The sequence below is a fragment of the Malus sylvestris genome, chromosome 14 (assembly GCF_916048215.2).
Source record: "Malus sylvestris chromosome 14, drMalSylv7.2, whole genome shotgun sequence".
Classification (NCBI taxonomy): Eukaryota; Viridiplantae; Streptophyta; class Magnoliopsida; order Rosales; family Rosaceae; genus Malus; species Malus sylvestris.
The window spans coordinates 5,745,271-5,771,197 of NC_062273.1; the positions used below are offsets into that span (position 1 = coordinate 5,745,271).

General features: G+C 38.3%; 1 protein-coding gene and 1 pseudogene across 1 annotated transcript; both read left to right on the plus strand.

Moving 5' to 3' along the window:
• Positions 1–3,935: 3,935 nt before the first annotated feature.
• LOC126599581 (uncharacterized) lies at positions 3,936–6,377 on the plus strand. Its single transcript, XM_050265977.1, has 2 exons — positions 3,936–4,084; positions 4,469–6,377. The coding sequence occupies exon 2, from the start codon at positions 4,482–4,484 to the stop codon at positions 5,769–5,771; it is 1,290 nt and encodes a 429-aa protein (XP_050121934.1). The 5' UTR covers positions 3,936–4,084; positions 4,469–4,481; the 3' UTR covers positions 5,772–6,377.
• LOC126599582 (uncharacterized) lies at positions 4,082–25,927 on the plus strand (annotated as a pseudogene).

Genomic DNA, 25,927 nt, shown 5'->3' on the forward strand with positions numbered 1-25,927 from the left:
AATTTCTGGGCTCAGGCTACATAACAAACCCTCATGAAATCATGATTTCTCTTCCATCCAACATATAAATCATTATGTCTCATCATGATATCACAATTCACAACATACATCATATTCAAGAACTGACGAAACACAAAACCATTCTCTAGCCACATTAATTAATTAATTTGATCAAAGTAATAACAATCATTCCCATATCTTCTAAATTCATACCTTATGAAATCATAATCGAATCGTAGAAAATCCCAAAGGAGTCACCCAGAGGTCCAACATCTTTTCTAACTTAATTCACAAGATTCTCGAAACCATTGACACAAATATATATATATATATAACTAAGGCTAGAGTGACACAGTTAGGTCAAGCCTACTTCTCCAAATAATGGGATTTCAAACCACTCTACGAAATCCAACAACCTCGGGTTCCGGACCACTAAACGGAACCAAACTAAATATGATCGCCTATCAAATGTACCAAGTACAACTAATCATCATCACCTCTAGAATGCGTATCGTCCCCCATCGCGAATATACCAAGCAGAACCATATGCATAATCTCATCGTGTAGACAGTGATCACCCATCGTGGATATACCAAGCATGATCACCCCTGAATACATATTGTCCCCCATCGCGGATATACCAAGTAAGACCACATCCTAGCTTTAGGTAGTGATCACCCATCACGGATATACCAAGCATGATCACTCCTAGCATACGTATGGTTCTCCATCGTGGATATATCAAGCATGAACACCCCTAACAGTCCCCCATCGCGGATATACCAAGTAGGACTGTATCATATAGCTCTAGGTAATGATCACCCATCGCAGATATACCAAGCATGATCACTCCAAGCATACGTATGGTCACCCATCGCATATATACCAAGCATGACCATCCATGTACCACTACCACATGGTGCGGTCTCATCATCACACATTATACCCAATTATACGTATACACGCTATCGATTCCACATATCAACCAGCATCTAGTCATATAGAGCACAGCACAAGGAATTCCCCTAATTACTATTTCTACTAAAAAAATCTAAAGTACCTAACTCATCTCCTGACTTTCATCCCTATCACATGCTAGGTAGTAATGCCAAGTTCAAATAGGTATTCAGTTGGCAATCATATCCAAATAATTATCAAACAATAATTAGATCTCATAATTGTTATAACATTCATCATAATTATCATTCACATTATTAAAAAGATAATTAAACACATATATATCACAAACATCATCAGTACACAAGCTAAATCATACTTGATAAGCATAGGTCTATGGCTAAATATATAAAAATCACATTTCAATAGAAATCATATTTATAAGACCAATTCATATTCACAAATGATACCAATATAAGAAATTAAGATAATAATCATATCTCATATATTCAAGTCACTATCTAACCAATATAGGCCCACTAGACTTCAATTAGTCCCGTAATACTAATTTTATTATTTATAATGTTTCGAGACATGTTGACCACAAGTCAACTCTCGGTTAACAATAGGGTCCACAACTCTACGTAATTCGATCCTGAAGATCCGCACATCGGATTTCTGATCCATAATTTCCCAAAGTCCACATTATGCTTCTAGAATAACATACCAAATTTCATTATGATCCAACGGTTGGATTGTCGTCAATCGCACAAACAAGTGGCAGTCCAATTTGATCACCACACCAAACAATTGAATTTCGAGAAACCGAGCTAGACATAGGTTCACAGGGTCACTAGAAAGTATTTGGTACTTAGACAATACTCGTGGACGGTCCCACGCACTGCCACACGTGGTGGTAGCCAAGGTGGAGGGTTTAGAAACCCCAAATTTTCAACATTAACTAAATGAGTTCAAATTTACTTGGTAGCTAAAGCTCAACAAGGGAAACACTTTTCACAACTAGACCGATGATAAATTCTAACCGGAAACCGTCCAAATTCACCGGAGAAAACCGGATTTCTAGGGTTCTAAACACCCAACCCTAGAATGAATATGAAAGCACAAACAAAGCATATCAACTTGAAGATTATGAAGAGTAGATGAAGTTTCATACCTCCTTTCGTCTCTTCCTTTTTTTTTTTTTTTTTCTGAATGGTCCATCAACAGCTAATCTAATTGGTCCTTAACTTTGATTGGTTACCATTCTCACATGATGGGAGTTTTAATTCATTTATAACCTATAGTTTAGTAAGACGATTTCAAACGTCTGTAATTATACCGTAATAATCCGGACTCGCAAACAGCTTTCGCCTATGCGTTCATGGTTTCGAGATATATTCGAAAACGTTACTTGTGACCTCGAAAGGTCAACGAGTAAATAATAATTTTCCAAACTTCACTCTTTGTAACTAGTTTAATTGAAATCTAAATTCAAATAAATTAATATAAATTCTCGAAAAATAATATAAAATCTCAATAATACAAATACGTATATTATAACAGTGAAATCCAGGAATGGGATTTCACATTATATTAGTGCATGTAGCCTATATAGGCCACTCAATTCCAATATAGGTTATTATTTCATGTATATTTAGTAGAGGATAGGTAGTACATAATACTTTTTATGCTAAAGAAAAAGACCATTTACCCTATCCGATTTAGCCTCTGTACTTCTTACTCAAGAAAAGAAAAAGAATTTTCGTTTAGTTCACAATTAAATCCCTATTTCCACAATTCTACTTTTCGTTGTGATTTTCCAATGAATGTAACCTTTGGTCCGTTCTTAATCACTTTATTTACTTATTCTTGATTTATTAAGTAGATTAATTATTGGAAGTTTTAATGAAACACTCCCGGTACTATTCACTTTTAACAAAAATGACATTTTTACTCTAAAAAGTCACTTCTTGTACTATTCACTTACAACACATTTTTGTCCTTTTGATTAAAACTCAAAGTTTTCAAGCCATTTTTATTAGTTTTCCTTTAATTATTTATATGGTCCTTGAAGTTGTCGGTTAGGTTTATGATTTCAAGATTTGTCTATATTCTATTGTTGTTCTTTTATATTGAAAAAAAATAAACATATGGTTTTATGTCAGCTAGCGAAAAATAAAAAATTGGCTCCTCCCTTGCAAGTAATGTGGGAGAGATATAAAGGGAAATGGATGCTTAAAATACAAAAGGAATTTGTAAAAGTAGGCTTGCAAAGCTTTGAAGTATTTTTGTATGTTGAGTTAAGTGTCTTTTTCTTCTTCATTAATGATGCCTTTATAGAACATCCTCTTACTTATGGAGTAAGCCTTTCCCCCTTAGTTCATTCCCCTGATCCAAGTTGCTGATGTGATTGCTGTCATAGGATGAGTTTCCACTTGGTAACTCGAGCTTTTATCCTCTCAGAACTACAACCTGCCACTGAAAAGTACTTTTTTTTCTGTAATAATGGTTGAACATCTTTCCTTTTGTGTGAAAGGGGTTTTTTGTCGACCACAATGCCACGTCATAAAATGCCTTTAAAAATTGGGCTAAGCATAGTTTATTTGGAAGAAAAATAAATACCCATTAAGCCTTTAGTCCAAAATCTAGTGTTTTGGGCCTTAAACAGGCCCATTGCTTGATTTCAGTCCAAACACATAATCCAGTACATGTTAAGTTGTTCCAAAACCAGTTGAAACAACATAAAAGTTCCATTTGGAAGTCACTTTCTACTTCTACAAGTACCCAAACCATAGCCTAGCGGAAACTCAATTTGAGCCACTTGATTTGCAGTACAAGCTGGTCCACAAATTCCATCACAGCCGTTCATCACAATCATCACTTCCCAAACAGAGCCTTCACTTGTAAAAGCAAAGCCAAAGCAAAGCCAACGCAAAGGATTGTCTCTCCTCTCTCTCTCTCTCCCTCCCTCTCTCTCTCTCTCTCCTGCCCCAGTGCCCCGTCCTAAATTCATTGCCCGTACTCATCCATCTAATCCTTCTCTGTGGACTAGATCGCTGATTAGAGAAAGAGGGCCCTTCATGACCAGTCGACACGGGGCAGACTCAGCTCAGGCGGTCTCCAACTCGCTCTCGAGCTCACTCCAGCTCTAGCTGATCATCAACGACACCGTTTCACCATGACCCAGGTGTTTAATTTTCTTTAGTTTTTTGTTTTCTCGGCTTTTGAAACCCTGGATTTCCATCTAGAAACTTATACCATGGAAAAATGTCTCCAAGTCGCCAACTTGATGGCCTAATTTTAGCTTGACTTGCTGATTTTTGTGTTGTGGATGAAGTTTCCGATTTGGGTTTGCTCCAATTAGGGTTCTTTCCCATCTCGGTTTCTTCAATTTTGTGGGTTTTCATACGGATTTGTTCGTGATTTTTTATTACGATTAGGGTTTTTTGAACTGTGCGCCAAATGTTGTTCAATTTGGATGATTTTTGTGGTTCTGTGATTTGGGTTTCATCAGTTTTGTGGTGAAGCTAGGGTTTCTGATCTGGGTTTGTTAAATTTGTGATATAATAAGCCTTTTGGTTGTGATGGGTGAGGAGACGTCTGATGCAATGAACCTTGACCTGAATCTGGGTCCTGGTCCCGATGCTGGCTCAATGTCAAATGAACCTGTAAATTTGGATGCTTGGACTGAAGCGCCTATCCGCAGAATTGCGGAAGCTATGAGGAGGGCCCGGCAGAGGAGATGGCCGCTACCTGAAAGGCGGAATATTTCCACGCTACCTGAAAGGCGGAATATTTCCATGCTACCTGAAAGGCGGAATATTTCCATGGAGTTGAATGAATTGATGGTCAACTCTGGTAACTCAAGTACATTACAACCCGGTGAGGGTAGCCTTACAGCAGAAGAAAGAACAAGTGACGCACCCAAGACATGTGATAATAACAATGGGATTTTGGAAAATGAGAATTCTGAGAATAAGGATGATGTTGAAAAGGGCGGTGGCAGTGATGGGAGCTTTTTCGATTGTAATATTTGTTTGGACTTGGCTAGGGACCCTGTTGTGACTTGTTGTGGTCATTTGTTTTGTTGGCCATGCATTTACCGTTGGTTGCATGTGCAAGATGCAAAGGAATGCCCTGTTTGTAAGGGAGAGGTAACAATGAAGAATGTCACCCCAATCTATGGTCGTGGAAACAACGTGCGTGAGCAAGATGACGACTCAAATCTTAAGATCCCTCTTAGGCCTCATGCACGTCGGGTTGAAAGTTTTAGACAAACCATTCAGAGGAGTGCATTGAGTTTTCCGGTAGAGGAGATGATTCGCCGTCTTGGTAATAGATTTGATTTGACTCGGGATGTTATTCATCCATCAGAGCCTGAGAATACCCGGGAAGCAGCAGAAAGAACTAATTTGTTAAATAGGATTCTGACATCTCGAGGACTGCGCAGAGAGCAAAATCCAGTGGTACTTGCAGATGATGTTGTGGATTTAACGCAAAGCAACGTGACCGCTGTTGAAACAAGGGAAAACCGCCAACTTCAGTCCTTACTACTTAGAAGGACACAATCGCACAGAGCAACACTATCTTCTCTCTCGTCTGCATTGAGTTCTGCTGAAAGGTTAGTTGAGGCATATTATCGTAACCGTAATACAAATCAAGAACAACAGCAGCCTGCACCAGTTGATGATAGAGATTCTTTCTCAAGTATTGCAGCTGTTATAAATTCAGAGAGCCAACTGGACACAGCTGTGGAAATTGATTCCATGGTTTCCCTTTCAACTTCATCTTCCAGAAGAAGAAATGATTCGTCAAGAGTTTCGGACATGGACAGTGGAGATTCTCGTGCCCACAGAAGAAGAAGACTTAACTGAAAGCATCTTCTTCAGCCCACAGTAGCCTGCACCAGTTGCTGATAGAGATTCTTTCTCAAGTATTACTGCTGTTATAAATTCAGAAAGCCAACTGGACACTGCTGTGGAAATCGATTTCATGGTTTCCCTTTCAACTTCATCTTCCAGAGGAAGAAGTGATTCGTCAAGGGTTTCGGACATGGACAGTGGAGATTCTTGTGCCGCCAGAAGAAGACTGAACTGCAGCATCTTCTTCAGTTCACCAAACGTTATCCTGTATGTGCTCTTTGACTTTTATTTTATTACCCTTTCCTCCTCTTAAATGCCTTTCCCAGTTCAGACTCTAGGAAGTATTCACCTTTGCCGTAACCTTTGTCCTTTGACTTTGATGAAGTGTGATTATGGAACTTCCGCAGCTATCTGCTTGATTTATTTGTTTTAGATTTTCATATAATGATCCTCCCTTAACCGAAGGATCTTAGGCTTTCAATTTGCATGGCAAATCATTGTACACTAGTACTACTAGTAGGCCAGTTTCGTAGTTCCATTGTAAATAGACTCATGAACTTCTTACGCTAGCGTTCATTTGGCATAATTCTCTATAATATTTAAACTCGCTTCTATTAATCCTTTGATTCTGTGGAAAACCTGCATGCCTTGTACTTTCCTTTTTTCGATATCTAGGCATATAAACTGCCCTTGCTTGCTAATCCTGTCAGTTCAATTCAACGCTCAAAAGCTTGATATATAGTTGGCGTATATGTATGCTTTTTCAGCCATGATCATGTGCAAGTAGAAGAAATTGTTAACCTTCTAGCAGGTTGATTCTGCATAAACATGGTAGACAGATCCCTCGACCAGTGAAACGTACATACTACTCATTTTCTTGTCAACCTTTCGTATCTGCTTCTATGCTTAACCAGAAAAACTCCAAATCTAGCCAAAGTTTTATATTTTTGCTTCTTTTCATGTCGCAGACATCACAAACGACTCATGAATAGATGAACATACGAATTCTATCGACGAATCGACTGACCTGCTTCATTTCACAGAGACAGTTAATAGAATGATGATTAAATCCTAGCCTCTCTTCTGTACTCTTCTGTACCCAAAAACAGTTTACACTACTATTTCAGGTTAATCTGGACCTCCTCCCTCTCTTCTGTACTCTTCTCCTACATCTTCGTTCCTTTTCCACTTTCTCAAATCCTAGCCCTCCAAGTTCAGCGTAAGATGATGATTAAACAGCAGGATGGTATTCGAGCAGAACTTGCGACTCCGCATCAGCCAAGGTTAAAATGGGTGCAAAAACCATTGTGCTGTCTTAAAAAATCTCTTCCATATTCATGTCTTATTGTACGAAAATTCTACAATGCGCAGGCGTATGGGATTCATCGAAACATTAGCCGACTCGATTTGCATGACTAGATTATGAACCTCATTCTAGCTGTTTAGACACCGGTGTATTGTACAAAATTCTTTTTTTATTGTAATCCTGCTGCTTTTATCTTCGTCACATGAGCCATGGTTTTCTAGGTTTATATAGCGGTCACTACTTAATGGGATAAGGTTTTGTCGTCGTTGTAGTATACGAGCGTCAAAGAAGAAAAATATCTTTTGAGCACAAGTATACAGGATTTGCAACAGCAAAAACTCTTAGTCTTGTGATCTATGAAGTAAACATGCAAAAGACAAAATTTCAAGCGATACCATGGATACAAATTCTAATCTTGCGGTGAATGTTCAAGGATCAAGTCTAAATTAGGGTAAAAGTTCGGAGACTTGTTGGGGTTCTATGTTCTGTTACGTAATCAAATTGACGAAAAATCTACAAAGTAACCAATAGTGGATTTTTTTTGTTAAATTCAAGGACCTTTTGGTTCAGCGATCAAACTTAATCTAGAATGAGTTCAATGATCAAATCTAATCTAGAATGAAAGTTCAGAGACCGATCCTACGTTTTGATCCACAAATTTGTTCCACCAAAGAAATTCGGGCTAAAATTATTAAACCAAGCAAGCCAGACACTTGGACAGTTCTTGGAAAGGAAGAACCGAAAGTTACCTTACAAGAAAGTTGGGACTTTTTTATTTCCACGTCAATTGTTTGGTCCAAACTCCATATCGTTGCATATCGACAGCAGGAGATTTCAAATCCAAAGCGTTGTATGCGATTTGCTGCTACTTTTTTCAACTGATTATAAATACTTTTAAAATGATTGAAAGTATTTTTTATTAACATAATCTATAACCGATCCCTAATAAAAATGCAAGTGAATTCTGAAAAACATTTGGATCCCAAACACACTTTAACCGAAAATGCTTTCAATCATTCTAAAAACACTTCCAAACGATTTTAACCAAACACTAGTTCCATCTAATTTAGCCACTCGGATTGCCTAACATGTATATGATAGTTTCAAAATCCATCGGCATTAGGACTTGTTTGGTGCCTAGTAATATTGTACTGGACCAAAGCAGGAAATGAATATTGTTTATACCATACTTAGGGCTTCCGTATTTAGATCTCATATAAATACTCAAGAGACTTAAATGTCATTATGTAATAAAGGAATGGGCAAATATGTAATAAGTGAAAAGCCCTTATTCTATAAAATGACTCCTTACCCTCACAATTAGATAAGGTCAATTCCTAGGCCCTCTCACCCCCTCTCAAAGCCTCACTCTCATTACAGAGGCTCTCACACTCACTCCCCTCACTTCTCAGAGAAATACAATAATCAGTGTGGATGTAGCCCAAATCTTGGGGTGAACCACGATACATCTTGTATTATTTATTTTCTTGCAGATTCACGGTCGGATTTACGTTGTTCCAAGACCTCCGGTTTTGTGCATCAACAAATATCAATGTCTGAATCTTGTCTAGTTTGAAGATAGAAGAAAACTTATTCTTCCATCCTACCAAAACTGAATGTAGAGACAAAATTTAATAAATTATCTAATTTAATATACAAGACACAAAACGAAACGAGACCTTATATATCTAGGTTAATTATGGCTTTAATCTAATTATTGTAAGCATTGCTCGTTATTATTTTACAAATTATGCAGAAAATTAATTAGCTAGGTTCTGTTTGATATGCCATAGAAAGTGTAGAAACACACGGTTTCTAATCACCTATCCCTTGGTTGGAACTGCATCTTTACCCATGACTCATGGCGAGCTATGCAGATATAGTAGTTCTGGCTTCAGCTACCTTATGTCTATGGCATCGCAATCTTGACTTTTGATGCCCATGATAGACCGTGTTTATCATATGCTGGGACACACAGACACTGATAACCACAATAATAGTAGACTAGTAGCAGCGAATTGTAGGGCAATCCAAAAATCCTGCACAACAAAAACAAAATCCAATCAATCTTCACTTCTCATATTTTCTAAATTTTAGTCAAGACTGATGCTAGCACAACTCTTTATATTTGTCAAGTCTTTGAGTCTTAAATTACTTACAGTTTAGTTTCAAAACCGTAGTTCATCTAAAGTGCGAATTCTCATATTAATGGAAACATGAGTACTGTTAGATTGACGAGTTTATATTTCTTTACTAGGTATAGGGTTTTTTTTTTTCTTCTTGTTTTTGTAATCACAGTCTATTGATTTATTCCCGTTAAATGATTAGTAACACTAAAGATATACCAATCAATCTATTGGATTCTCCAAATCTGACTCTGTCACTCTGCAGATTAATAACATATGTGGGACCGCAGGTCCCATTGACACAGGTAAATAGTATTGTTGCTACTTGCTTGGTTTGATGATGACGACGACGATTCTGTTTGGGATATGATGTTGGACATATGAAGCCTGGAAAGTGTGAGAAAAGAGAATGGGAGCAAGATGATTGGAGAAGGCAAAGGCCATGATTGAACACACGGAGAGTGTGTTTTAAGCCATCCCCTCCCCCTTGCGGCATTGTCCCATGGTCAACAATCCTAGCTTGTCCTTACGCAAGCATATCAATTTATATTTTTACAGTCGAATAATATAAGTTATCTTTAACTTTTGAAAAACTAAGAGATATAGGAGAAATAAAGTTCATCTTATTTGGTATTACTCTGGCACTAGTTATGAGAGTCGTCAATCTCTTCCTAAATTTTTTGTTGCCAAAAAAAAGTTTCATCATTATTTCGTTCACACTCAACATCTTAACAGAATTGAATTTTTCCTAGCTAAGGGAAATGAGAATAGGACTATGGTCAAAGAATCGTTGGCAACTGTCGATTGAAATCAACAAGAACAATAGTATTTCGTAATTCACGACACTCGAGAGGATTTTTTATTTTTCTACAATTGTAACCTTTTTAGATATGGGTAAGGACACCGTTTGCTACACTCACGTCTCCCAAGAAAGGTTTGTAATCTAAGCAAGGTCAAAATTTGAGGATTTGATATAAGGCTGGCTGTTGATGTTTACGGAACTGACCTCAAGGTTGAAATGGACAAGGAAATTATCAATAAGATCATCATCGATAAATTTTTCTAAGGGTCCACACGGATTTCCTTAGTGGAAACAACAAGCCCGAGGAAGTTGATTCGGTCTACCCTACAGATACCTACTAACTCCGCCTACAACTGGTGTTTCCTTAACTTTCTCCAACACGACTTTGGATGTCATAAGCGATTTCCCAACAGATATGACTCTGCCCACCATTCCTAAGGAACATATGTTGCAGAATAGCGATCCGATATTGAAAGTCATTCATCAAATAATTACGGCAAACTTGAGGCACAATCCCGACACGAATTTCTTATACTTCAAATAGGATGTGACTATTCAGGCTGAATGAGGATTGCACAACTGTGCCGAAGGACATCAGTAAACAGAAGCCATGACATCCAAATGATATCAAGGCTAACACACTACTAGAGTAAGAGAAGATCCTAGGTATGCTCTGAACAAACCATGCTCTGATACCAAACTAACACGCCCCAATCCCAATATCCCCATATACCAGGGTAGGCACGTGTTGGTCGACACCCAAGGGTGACGAAGCCATTTTAAATATGCAAACAAATAAAGAATATGCAATTAGAACGAAATATGCCATTGTACGAACATGTTCAGAGCATACAACGACTAAGAATAATATGGAAGAATTAGTAAGAAAAGATACGAACAAGGAAATGATACCTATACTAAGAAGACTCGAGGATACCTATGTTGTAGAGTCATGACACTGGGAACAAATGCCTCGATTCTAACTCCTGAGGTGGCACAAAAACCAAAAGGTGAGTGGACAAACTTTTATAATAATACTAATAAGAAGAAAACATTTTATTTCTGAACATAATAAGCCCCTGTTTTGAAAACACATATAATACTACATAATAGATTTTCTGAAAACCCTAGCATGCCATGAAAAACCATTTAATAAGCAAGTGCGTAAAATCTAGTGCTCAATTATAGAAATATCATTGCCCGAAGGCAATTTTGTAAAACATCTAGAAATCACGTCAGTGAGGTACTCACTAGGGGTATCATAGTCGCCCAAATGTAATACATGTCCATCACCTGAAGGTGAAGCTAAATAACATATCCATCACCCGAAGGTGAAGCTGAATAACCTGTCCATCACCCGAAGGTGAAGCTGTATAAAATAGCATAACATACACATCAACACTAACCGTGGCTAGTGAAGCTGTCCGACACTGCTTTCGGCAGTTAAGCTGGGGGTATATCATAAACATCATCAATTTTGTCATATGGCGATAGACGTCATACCCGTGTTGTGTGTATGTGCCATATGATAACCCACTAGATAAGTACCAAAAACATATCTCAAAACTCGTATTAAAATACCGGAGTTCAAAAGCTCAAAGTCACATCTCATAAATCCATGATAAATCATATTCATGAATCCATAAAATAAATCATATTCGCAATTTCGTAATATAAATAGTATTCGAAATCCATAGAAATCCATGTATGCAAATCCAATAATTTGTATCCATTCGTAAAACGTAATCTCTATAAATTATTAATATTTTGTAAACCCTAAATTATAGAAATCCATAAAGCATATTATAAAACATACTTAAATCATGAAACATGAGATGCATGCTAGGGTAATGTTTATAAAAACATATAAGTTAAGAAGGGGTCCACTCACAAATATTTTATTGCCCGAGAGCTGCTTGAACTAGCGAGGAGGGTGCCACCTCCCACCGAAGCACCTAAACACATATAGAGGCCATTTAAAAAACTATACTAAAACGTCAGAATTTTGGAAAACGGGTGACGAATTCTGTCACGTCCCGAATCCGGGGTTGGAAAAAAAATTAACCCCGCACCCAGCGCACGAGTAAAAGTAAAATAAATAAAAGGAAATTGACACGGGTTGGAAAAATAAACTCCACTTTTTAAATATAACTCCAAATTCCTCACAGGGTGTACAAAAGTAATAAATTAAAATCCTTAAACTTCTCCTCAATCACAACCTCAGCTCTTTTAACACATGTCTTGCCAAATAACATCTGTAAAATAATAGGTGAGGGGTGAGCAACAACCACCATCGCTCAATGAGTAGAATATGTAATATGTCAATCAAGCAATGCATGTTTACACACACTAGAAAATACAATAATAATATCAAAGGTTTAACCACGTAATTTCATATCACATCATCCTTTTACGTGTTCATTACATCCTTCATAAATTGTAACTCACCACGTGACCTCTACTGGCCTTTTTGCCCTAATGTCCCCGTGTGCAGTTTACATTTATCCCTTGGATTAATGCAACACTAAAGTTCTCATACTCCATGAACATATCCAAATAATCCACATATCACCATATTAATAATTCCAAAAGCATTTCAACAAATCCAACATGCTTGACTTAAAATAGATAGAGATTTATAAATAGATAAAACCCACTATAATTCATGGTTTTCATTTATCAGAAAATAAGAATACTTTGAAACACATTACATAAACCACTCACCTTGATAATCCAAGCTTTGGCAAGACAACCCAACTAACATCTCTACAAACCTCAAACTCTCTAACCCTAAACTCTCTTGCTTCTCTCTACATTGAACCTTCGATGCATGCTCTGCATGTTTCCTTGATATGCGAAAACAATGGAGCATGGCCTTCTATTTATAGGTTAGGGAAGCTGGCAACAACTTGGTTGGAATTGGATGGTTTTTGGGGTCTCAAAGGCAAGGATAAACTGGTGTCCTAAAATCTTTCCACGCAGCCACTTTTTAATGAAGACTAAGCAACCTATGCTGCTTATTCATCAAACCTATAATCACACGTGTAAGAAATATAAGTGACTAAGCACTTAAATATATCCACCCTTGCCACCTCCAGGTTCCATGTTGCACCATTTAATTACCAATAACATTGGCATCTAAAACTCTAAATAAATATTTATTTTAAAATACGGGGTCTCACAAATTCGACACGTCAAAAAACGTAAGGAGGGACCTCGGGTTCCCCCACGCGCCGCCGCACTCACCGCCACTAGGCGGTGGCCCCGGAAGCCATGGTCCCTCGCCTGAAACTGGGAAAGCAGTCCTAATGGTTTCTGCATCCCGAGCTCACCAAAATGAACACGCCGACTTAGGAATCGAACTAAACATCGGAAGGAAAAGAGGAGATGAACCCCAAAGTTTACCTAGCCTACGACCAGTGGAGGCTATTGGGAAAAACTCAGTGTTTGTTGCAAAGGTCGAGAGTCCTCGAGTTGATTTTCGTCACGCATTCATGTCCTTGATTCAAGCCTAAATACAATGTAATGGTGGTGATTCATGGAGTGACTCGTCGGAGAAAGGTGTGGTGATTGGGTGTCACCACTGTTGATGCAGAGGTAAGGCACGGGAAAGTGATGAGAAAATAATAGAGAGATGAGGGAGAGATGAGAGGGAGCTGAGGGAAATAGAGAAGGGGAGAGAATTCTAGAGAGAGACAGAGATGTCATGGGAGGGGGGAATACATGGGCCAAAAGAACACCCCAAAAAGTGAAGGGAAACTGCCACGTGTCAATCTGTGAGTGGTTCAAAGTGAAATATCTTTACTTGGTAAAATTACCAAAATACCCTTACGTTTCAAATTCCTTAAAACATTCATCGTAACTCCAAACTTGATTCCACTTGCACTCACGCATTCGCGATGACGAGTACTACGAGGATATGCCAAGGAAACGAGTCTTACATGACACGACAAGGTGGTCAACAAAAGTCAACGTTTTACCTCGAAGGGCATTTTCATAAATTTGTCCTTTAAAATTTATAAAACTGTAAAATTTGGAGACGGGTCGTTACATCAAGGCTAAAAAGTTTGTAAGGGAATGCTAGTGTAGAAGAATCCAGATAGAATTATATAGGGCTAGATTTTGTAATCCACGTGGGATTGTGATTTACTTGTACGTCAAATCATAAACTTATATATATGCACCTTGTGACACTAATATAATTACACTATTCTCATAATTCTACATGCATATATACTATATCATTTGATTAACAAATTTGACCAATTAATCTCATCCAATATGTTAGTTGTAAAGTATTAACAACTCTCACCAACCCACGTGTATAATACCAAAGAAACCAGTTGGTCCTGGTTAAGATGAAGTATCTTTATTTTTCCTAACTCTAGAATTTTGATTAATTGCATGCATGCATTACTCTTGTATCAGTGACTCGGGAGATTAATTACTTCGTGTGCAAAATGTATCCCTAGTTCTGAAATTTGTAGGAATGCACCCACCATATACCCTACGTCGCTCTAATTGTGGAGAATTATTAAGCATCATCCGGCAGTGAAAGTGGCAAACATGCATCGATTACACTACGGGGGGAGATTTTTATTACTTAACTGCTGGCAAAAAAGTTAATGTTAATGTATGTTTGTTTGTAGATTGGAAATGTTAAGCATAATCGTTCACATAAATTTAATTGGAGTGAGTCGTGTACACTATGAACACTAAGTTTTATCCAAATGTTCATCGCAATGTAAATGTCCTCCGTTCGAGTATATGATCCCATTACTTTTGTGGCATATTTAAATATTTGTAATCAAAATCAAAATTGGAGTTAGATTTCGATCAGTATTCTTATGTTTACTTACTACGTATGAATCGAAACAAAAGTGGGGCTTTAAAAGAAAAAATATTCAGCTCCTCTTTTTGGAGGAATTGAATTCTTTGTGAGAGGTGGATTTTTAATTCCTCAAGAAAGACGGAATCAAGAATGCAATGCTCTAACATAATTTCTAAAATTTTAACGTTATTGTTAACTGGCATATAAAATAATGGATTTTAGTAATCATATTTGTTTCTATTCCTATTCTAGGGAGCATATGCATCATGTCCTGATTCCGAGTTACTTCCAGGATCAACATGTGATGTATGTACCTATTCAATTATCATGCCTTGCTTTCGAGACATGACAAAAAACAACCCAACTGTTCTATAACATAAAAACTTTTCCTTTTATTTCATGGCTGCATCTAACCTAGGTGTTAGACTTTTCCTTTTATAAACATCGACATTTCTCATAATACTTCTAACATAAAAACATAGAGTTCTAGAATCACTCATTGGAACTCTATTAGTATGATTCACTAGATTCTAGACTACTTAACGAACCATATAACAACCATGATTGTCATTTGTCATTCACATGTGTAACAGTGTTTTCCAAAAACAATTTCACAATCTCAATAAATAATCAATTCCATGAATCAAATATGCACAATATTAACGTTTAACTACGTTAATCAACCAACAAGACCAAAAGTTACCCTACTAGTTTTAATAAAGCCAACCTCTGTAAGGTTTGCTGTATTTACCTACATGAAATCCAAGCAATAGCATTGTAATCCCTAAGTTACAAACACAAGCGTAAACTTGAGCAACTTATATGCACAATGATCTAGAGTTCCAGACGAACTCAAAAGAATTGAATAAGAAGTGTGATTTCGGACTAACTCAATGAAGTCTAATGTAATCAAATAGGAAGTGAGATTCCCAACCAACCAACTAAATCGAAATGGAGGATGGTTCTAGACAAACTCCACATAATCCAGACAAAGCACAATTCTGGATCAACTCTAGAAACCAAGCAAGAAGAGGAATTTCAGACCAACTCAACGCAATTCAGACCAAGCACGATTCCATACCAACTTAACGAAACCAAATGAGAAGAGGGATTCTGGACCAACTCAACGTAATCCAAAGATTCTGAACCAACTCAACGAAACAGAGTAAGAAGAGGGATTCCAGACTGAATCAACGAAATCCAGATGAATAATGGTTCCGGACCAACTTAACGTAATTGAGTAAGAAGATGAATTCCGGACAAACTCAACAGGATCCTGACGAAAGACGGTTTGAGATTAACTTAACGGAAACGAGTAGGTAGAGGGATTTCAGACCAACTTAACGAAATCCAAACAAATAACTATTCTAGACCAACTCAACGAAACTGAAACCGAGTAGGAAGAAGGATTCTAGACCAACTGAATAGAATCCAGACAAAGCACGGTTCCATACCAACTCAGTGAAACCGAGTAAGAAAAGGGATTCCAGACCAACTCAACGAAACCTAGTAGGAATAAGGATTCTAAACCATCTCAACAGAATCTATACTAAGCACAATTCTTAACCAACTCAATGGAGCGAAGTAAGAAGGCAGATTCTGGACTAACTCAACAAAATCCAAATGAAGCACGGTTCTTGACCAACTCAATAGACCGAGTAAGAAGATGGAATTTTGAACCAACTTAACGGAATCCATCAAAGATAGGGTTCTGGACCACTCAACAAAACCGACTAGGGAACCGGATTCTGAACCAACTTAACGAAATCTAGATGAAAGAGTGTTTTGGACTAATTTAACGGAGCCCAAATGGAATACGGTTCCGGACCAACTCAACGAAACCAAATGGAAAAAGGGATTGTAGACCAACTTAACAGAATTCAAACGGAACACGGTTTAGAACAAACTTAAAGAAACAGAGTGGAATTTAAATGGAACACGGTTTAGTTTAGAACATCTCGGAACTAGACAGGGTACTAATTTGAAGTCACAACTCCCCATGACAACGGGATTAACGGTCCCCTAGTAGCCCTCACGTTACACAAACATTTCAAATATACTACGCCAACACACTTCCTAAATCCTGCCATATCCACAAAGTATACCACATGGGGATTTCTAAGTACAACATTTTATGTTTCTCTTATGTACCCATATGCTTTTTTGTCATAACATATACCCAGGTGCCAATATATCAATTTGGGTACATTTGTATATGTACACTATGGGTACATTTATTAAATAGGGTTTAGAAAAATTATAAGTGCATATATAAATGTACCCAAACTAATATATTGCATATGGGTACATGTTATGACAAAAAACCATACAGGTACATATTAAAAATAGAAAATGTTGTACCATTAAACTGTAAATGAGCCAAATCGGACTGAATCATTGTGCTCTCACAAACCTAAGCAAAGTGACTCTCTTACTAACTATAAAGACATGATTAATCACCTCAATAACCATATGAGTACATTCCCTATTGAACTTTTTAGTTTCAACTATTTTTATAATTCATCATGAGAAAACAAGTACAAGGGAGAAGATCTTATATAGAGCTTGAGAGTGGCTTAAAGGCCTATAGACAAAGCCTCATATTAGGTCATATAAAGAACCAAAAAATAATCCTGCTAACCCTGCTTACAAGTTTCAATAAAACACAAGACCATGAATTAAGGAGCAAATTAAGAGACAAAGGAAAAGTGACAGCTGCAACTCACACATGTGATTGTGTGTTGAAGAAGCAATACATCACGTCTACATCACTTCCAATGTCCAAAAGTGACAGCTGCAACTCACATCTACATCACTTCCAATACTCCCCCTCAAGCTAGATCAAGAGGGTTAATTGATCCAAGCTTGCACAACAACCGTTGAAATTATGTAAAGTCTAGAGCTTTCGTGAAAAGATCAGTAAGTTGATCATGGTTTCTAGTGTACACAGTGTTGATGACATTGGATTGAACTTATGTACAAATGTAATGACAATCAACTTCAATGTGCTTCGTCCTTTCATGAAATACCGGATTAGAAGCAATATGCATTGCGGCCTGGTTGTCACAAAGCAACAACATTAGTTTCTTGCTGGTGAAGCCAAGATCAAATAGAAGACTCTTCAACCATATGAGTTCACAAGCTGCTACTGCCATGGCCCTATATTTAGCTTCAGCATTGGATCTTGCAACCACGGTTTATTTCTTACTCTTCCAGGTGACCAAATTACCTCCAACAAACGTATAAAAACATGTGGTGGACTTTCGATCAAGGGCATTACCAGCCCAATCAGCATCAGTGTAGGCCATGATGTGATTGGACCCACTTTTATTCATGAGTATGCCTCTACCGACCGAACCTTTGAGATATCTAAGTATTCTCTTGACAATCTCCCAATGAACCGACGTAGGAGAATGCATAAACTGGCTGACAAGGCTCACTGGATAAGCAATGTCAGGTCGAGTAATTGTGAGGTAAATAAGTTTTCCAACCATGCGTTGATAAACACCATGATTGGAGAGAGGCTCACCTTTGGCATCCAACTGAAGTTTGCTAATAAGGGGATTGTGAGCAGGTTTACACTCAAGCATGTGTGCTTCATCAAGAAGATCAACTACATCCTTTCTTTGATTTAAAAATAACCCCCTGGAAGAAGTGGCCATCTCAATGCTAAGAAAGTATTTCAAGACTCCTAAGTCTTTAATGGAAAATTGTTGATGTATAGAGCACTTAAGAGTATTGATTTCATTCACATTGTCCCCCATAATTATAAGATCATCCACATATATAAGCACAACGAGCTTGCCTAGGACACCACTGCGAACAAATAAGGAGGAATCAGTATGACTTCTTTTGAACCATGCAACTTCAAGAACTGAGCTCAGTTTAGAATACCAAGCTCGATAGGATTGTTTGAGTCCATATATAGCCTTATAGAGCTTGCAAACTTTGTTAAGTTCACCTTCTCGTAGGTGTCTATGAGGTAGCTTTATGTACACCTCTTCTTCAAGATCACCATGGAGGAAAGCCTTTTTTACATCCATTTGAAACAAGGGCCCCTCGTGATTGACTGCCATTGATAGCAACACCTTCACTATGTTCATTTTGGCAACCGGGGCAAAAGTTTCCTTGTAATAAATACCGTAGGTTTATGTGAAACCACGGGCTACCAATCAAGCCTTGTGTCTCTCAATAGTACCATTGGAATTGAATTTTGTCTTGTATATCCATCTACTCTCTACAGCCTTCTTGCCTTTGGGAAGATCAACCACACTCCAAGTTTCATTTTCATCCAATGCTTTGAGCTCTTCATGAATGGCTTTTGCCACACACGTGTACATACGGCTTCTTGAAAGCTTCTTGGCTCAAGATTGTTTGACAATTGGTTGAGAAATAATGCATGGGAGGCCGACAATTTTTGGTAAGTAATAGCTTCAGAGATAGGGTACCTTGCAGAGTACGTAACGTATTCTTGTAACCTTAACGGGGGATGTCAATCTCGAGCAGGGTTCCTTCTTGGTGCTACTACTGATTGTGGAGTTGCAGCTTGTGGTTGTGGTGCTGGAGCACTGGGTACTTCCTCACTGACCACCTCATCAATGTTGGAATTAATGATATGGTTTGGGGGGTTTGCATGAATTTCTCCAGGAGTAAGCAGTGGAAAGGTGTCCATTAGACTCTCCCCCTGAAGATTATTCTCAGAATCCTTGTGAAAGAAATGAGTGAGTTCATCAAACCGAATATCCCTAGAGACAACAAGTTTCCCAGTGTGTGAGTTATAACATTTGTATCCCTTTTGAGAACTAGAGTACCCCATAAATGCACATTTCACAGCTCTAAGTTCTAGTTTATCACGATGAGTAGCTTGGATGTGGACATAACAAGTACATCCAAAGATCCTGAGATGAGTCAAATCGACGGTTCTTCCTTTCATGACTTCGAAAGGTGACTTGGCATTCAACACACGAGTTGGAAGCCTGTTAATGATGTAGGTTGCAGTGAGAAGTGTTTGGGACCAGAATCTCTTGGGAACTTGCATATGAAACATAAGGGACCTTGTTTTCTCCAACAAATCTCTATTCTTTCGCTCGGCTACACCATTTTGTTATGGTGTACCAACACAACTAGTTTGATGTAAGATGCCATGATTGCTCAAGTAATTGGACATGTTATTGGATGTATACTCGGTGTCATTTTCTGACCTTAAGGTATATAATTTAGAGGCGAATTGATTGGTTATTAGTTTGTGAAATTCTTTGAAAGCTTCAAAAAAATCACCTTTAAACTTTAAAAGATACACCCAGGTAACCTTAGAATAATCATCAATAAAAGTGACATAATACTTGTATCCATCGAATGACTCAACACGAGAAGGTCCCCAAATATCTGAGTGTACAACTTAAAAAAGTTTATTGGTTCTAGACTGAGAGGATACAAAGGCAGCCTAGTGGATTTTGACATTTGACAGGTCTCACACTCATGTGTGCTTTTACAAAAATTTGGAAATAACTTAGACATCACTGGTTTTGAGGGATGAACGAAACGTTGGTGCCAAAGTTGGTACTCCTGGGCATACTTAGGTTGGCAATGGGATCCTTAACAAGATTGAAATTCTTTGAGAGGTAGTATAGACCATTTAGAAAAACCCTTCACCAATCTTCTTCTGAGTGACTCGATCCTAAAACACAACGTTATGAGGAGAAAATATGGCAAGGCAATCCAAAGTGTGCATGATTTTTCCTATGGACAAAAGCTGGAATGGAAATGAAGGTACGTAAAGTGCAGTGGACTCTACATCATTACCCATCAACCTAATTTTTCCTTTTCCTAGAACAAGTTCCCCTTTACCATTTGCTACATATACATGAGTAGGATCAATTAATTTTTGAAACTCATGTAGACAAGATGTTTTATTAGTTATATGATCAGTGGCACCTGAGTCTACAATCCAAAAATCATGTGTGAGATGTGCATTGAGAGCAGTGGAGATTGCACTAACAATACTTGGGATATTGCCGTGCATTGTGGTATCTGAACCTGCCAAAAGCCAGCGAATTTTCCAAGCATGGCAGTGGAGTTTTCAATGATCATCTTTTCATTCTCAGTGGTCTCATTCTTTCTTTGGAGAAAGGCAGCAAATTCATTAATTAAGCAAATCGAATTTGAAGTGAAGTTTGTCATCTCATCAGTTGAACAACTAGTTGCACGAAGGGTTTTTGGAGCAAACCCTTTTCCATCTTTGATCATTTTCCCTTCCTTGTCAAACTTAGGTTTTAACTCAGGATGTAAGATCCAACATTTTTCCAGTAGGTGCCCTTTAATGTTGCAATATGTGCACTTCCAGTCAGCCTTCTTCCCATTAAAAAATCTTTCACCAGAAATTTTGTGGTTGCTAGTGAAAACCTTAGCCTCAGAGCTAAACTTGGGCTCAATATGCATTACCTTTCTTCGAGTTTCTTCCCTTTGAACTGCATGACACACGCTGATGAATGATGGTAATTTTTGGGTCATTAGCAAATGACTATGAAGATCTTCATACTCAGCTCCCAAGCTTGCTAACAGTTGAAACACTTTATCTTCATCAGCCCTCTTCAAGAGCACAGCGGATTCGGTTGTGTGTGGACGGTATAGATCAAGCTCATTCCACATAGATTTCATGCTTCCAAGGTGCTGAACGAAGGATTGGTCACCTTGCTTTAGGCCAGCAAGACTCTTCTTCAGTTTAAATACACGAGCAGCATTGTTTTGGCTGCCATACATTACCTTAACAGATTCCCATAGTAGGTGTGAAGATCCTGAATAGCTAAAGAGCTCCGACAACTTGGGCTCCATCGAGTTAAGAATCCAAGACATTACGAGCTGATCATTTGAGTGCCATGCATCAAAAGAGAGTGAGGTGGATTCTGGAGGCTTGATGGTTCCATTTACGTACCCTAGCTTCGATCTTCCTCCTAAGGCAAGAGAGACGGCTCGTGACCAAGGCAAATAATTGAACACATTCAACAATACTAAGCACAATCGTTGGTTTGGATTGATCTCACCGTGTATCATGTTGGTTGTTGTTGAGGTTGAGGAACTTGTATTCTCAGAACCGAATGGATTGCCTTCTGCCATCTCAACAAATAATGAACAGAAGGAAAAATGAACTAAAGAAAAAAACAACAGAGACAGGACCCTATGGTTCCTACTCTGATACCATATTGAACTTTTTAATTTCAACTATTTGTATAATTCATCATGAGAAAACAAGTACAAGGGAGAAGCTCTTATATAGAGCTTGAGAGTGGCTTAAGGGCCTATAGACAAAGCCTGATATTAGGTCATATAAAGAACCAAAAAATAATCCAACTAACCCTACTTACAAGTTTCAATAAAACACAAGACCATGAATTAAATAGCAAATTAAGGGACAAAGGAAAAGTGACAGCTACAACTCACACATGTGATTGTGTGTTGAAGAAGCAATACATCACGTCTACATCACTTCCAATGTCCAAAAGTGATAGCGGCAACTCACGTCTACATCACTTCCAATATACCCTTTTACTCCACCACTTGCCCGAATATTACTGGCATTGTGTGCAATGTCGTTATGCAAGCTTTCCTTTCCGATCCCAGGATCGGTGCAAGCCTTGTCCGTCTACATTTTCATTACTGTTGTCGATGTAAGCCTCTTACTAATCTTTCTTAAAGTTATACTTTATAAATTTTTATTGAAGCCTCATATTTTTTTATTGTGCTATGATTTTCTTTTTCAGGGAAGGGATGTGATGCTTCAAGCTTGCTAGACAAGAATGGAAGCATACTGCAAAGAAAGGAAGATGCAGCTCCCAACACCAACTTGGCTCGAGGGTTTGATGTTGGTGACAACATCAAAACTGCTCTAAAGAATTCGTGTCCAAGTGTTTCTTCTACTGACTTTCTGGTCTTTGCAACAAGTGCTTCTTGAATAAACACCTTTAAGTGTTTTTCCAAGAAGCGTTTTAAGTACATTTTCAAGAAACACTTTAAATGCTTTCTAAAGAAGCTTTTCTAAATGGGTCTTAAGCAATATAGTTCGCAAATTGTGCTTTACAAAAACTGAAAACCTAGTAATATGGGTGTAAATTAATTAAAACATATCAAGCTAGAGGTGTTAAGCGAATTAGCTTGGCCCGTGATGTAGTTGGGTTGGCCCACTTAATAAATGGGCAAGGCCAACTCTTCCCATTTAGATAAAACATTTAGGCCATTCCAAACTGCGACCTTGACACATAAAGGGCTGGGCCACTAAACAAGCCAACTTCTGCCACCCAACTTTAGTTATTTTAAATTGTTAAAAGAAGTTATTTGAACCTAAGTATAAGCTAAATATCACAAAAAGTGCTATTAGCATACTATGTTCACCCACTTTATAACTAAAACATAAAGAGGACAAATCAATATAAAGAAGGTGGGAAAATAGAAAAGGTGAGCATGCATAATAGCACTCTATGGAAAATGTCAAGTCTTATTCCCTCCAAAATGGAAGGGGATCCTCTCCATTTCCCTTCCTCCTAATCCTCATGATCCACAAATTCGGACCCTTGAAATTTGTTCCAACGGCTAAAAATAAGGGGCTCCATTAAAAGTTATAATAACCTTAACCGTTAGATCAAATTTCAAGGGTCCGGATTGGTGGGTCATGAGGATTAGGAGGTAGGGATTCAGAGATGATCCCTTTCCCTCTAAAATGTATGTTTGTACATAAAAAATCAGTTATTAATATTTAATTATGTATTAATTTAGATGGGATGTCCATAATAGACCGCGGATGTGCTCGACTCATGATGGGCCGCATGTCAACCCAACTTACTCTCTCTTATGAATTATGTCATGTCATAATCCAGTCCAAAACCAATTGAAACAACATAAAAGTTCCATTTGGAAATCACTTTCTACTTCTACAAGTACCCAACCAAAGCCTAACGGAAACTCAATTTGAGCCACTTGATTTGCAGTACAAGCTGGTCCACAAATTCCATCACAGCCGTTCATCACAATCACCACCTCCAAAACAAAGCCTTCACTTGTAAACGCCAACGCAAAGGATTGTCTCTTCTCTCTCTCTCTCTCTCTCTCTCTCTCTCTCTCTCCCTCCTGCCCCAGTGCCCCGTCCTAAATTCATTGCCCGTACTAGATCGCTGATTAGAGAAAGAGGGCCCTTCATGACCAGTCGACTCGGGGCAGACTCAACTCAGGCGGGATCCAACTCACTCTCGAGCTCACTCCAGCTCTAGCTGATTATCAACGACACCGTTTCACCATGACAGGTGTTTAATTTTCTTTAGTTTTTTGTTTTCTCGGCTTTAGAAACCCTGGATTTCCATCTAGAAACTTATACCATGGAAAAATGTCTCCAGGTCGCCAGCTTGATGGCCCAATTTTAGCTTGACTTGCTGATTTCTGTGTTGTGGATGAAGTTTCCGATTTGGTTTTTCTCCAATTAGGGTTCTTTCTCATCTCGGTTTCTTCAATTTTGTGGGTTTTCATACGGATTTGTTCGTTATTTTTTGTGCGCCCAATCTTGTTCAATTTGGGTGATTTTTGTGGTTCTGTGATATGGGTCTCTTCAGTTTTGTGGTGAAGCTAGGGTTTCTGATCTGGGTTTGTTAAATTTGTGATATAATAAGCCTTTTGGTTGTGTTGGGTGAGGAGACGTCTGATGCAATGAACCTTGACGTGAAGCTGGGTCCTGGTCCTGATGCTGGCTTGATGTCAAATGAACCCTGTAAATTTTGATTTGACTCGGGATGTTATTCATCCATCAGAGCCTGAGAATACCCGGGAAGCAGCAGAAAGAACTAATTTGTTAAATAGGATTCTGACATCTCGAGGACTGCGCAGAGAGCAAAATCCAGTGGTACTTGCAGATGATGTTGTGGATTTAACGCAAAGTAACGTGACCGGTGTTGAAACAAGGGAAAACCGCCAACTTCAGTCCTTACTACTTAGAAGGATACAATCGCACAGAGCAACACTATCTTCTCTCTCGTCTGCATTGAGTTCTGCTGAAAGGTTAGTTGAGGCATATTATCGTAACCGTAATAGAAATCAAGAACAACAGCAGCCTGCACCAGTTGATGATAGAGATTCTTTCTCAAGTATTACTGCTGTTATAAATTCAGAAAGCCAACTGGACACAGCTGTGGAAATCGATTTCATGGTTTCCCTTTCAACTTCATCTTCCAAAGGAAGAAGTGATTCGTCAAGGGTTTCGGACATGGACAGTGGAGATTCTCGTGCCGCCAGAAGAAGACTGAACTGAAGCATCTTCTTCAGTTCACCAAACGTTATCCTGTATGTGCTCTTTGACTTTTATTTTATTACCCTTTCCTCCTCTTAAATGCCTTTCCCAGTTCAGACTCTGGGAAGTATTCACCTTTGCCGTAACCTTTGTCCTTTGACTTTGATGAGGTGTGATTATGGAACTTCCGCAGCTATCTGCTTGATTTATTTGTTTTAGATTTTCATATAAAGATCCTCCCTTAACCGAAGGATCTTAGGCTTTCAATTTGCATGGCAAATCATTGTACACTAGGGGGACGTTTGTTGCGCCGGATTATCTCGGACTGGACTAGCTTCAAGGACTAAGCTGGACTAGCTTAGACTAGACTAAGCTAGACTAACTTAGTGAAGCGTTTGGTGCAGTGTTGGACTAAGAAGCTGGATAATAACAAATTCTAATATTATATTATTTAATATATAAATTATTAATATTTTATTATGATCTAGGTGACCGGAGATGACGAGGAGTCTATCGGGAGTGGTTGTTGAGCATGACGAGAACGAGAGATGATAGTCTTAGCTAGTCCCATGGTTATTGGGAGGTCTCGCTAAGACCTCTTAGTGAATAGTTTTGTCCATGCTAGTCCCATTTAGTCTCATTAATGTTAGTCTCAGCATGGAACAAACACGGTATTGGACTAACAGCTAGTCCAGTCCCACTTAGTGAAGGCAAACAAACGCCCCCTAGTACTACTAGTAGGCCAGTTTTGTAGTTCCATTGTAAATAGACTCATGAACTTCTTATGCTAGCGTTCATTTGGCATAATTCTCTATAATATTTAAACTCGCTTCTATTAA

Bases quoted from the DNA above. Each gene is read 5' to 3' on its own strand.
- LOC126599581 (XM_050265977.1), top strand. From the start codon at position 4,482: ATGGGTGAGGAGACGTCTGATGCAATGAACCTTGACCTGAATCTGGGT.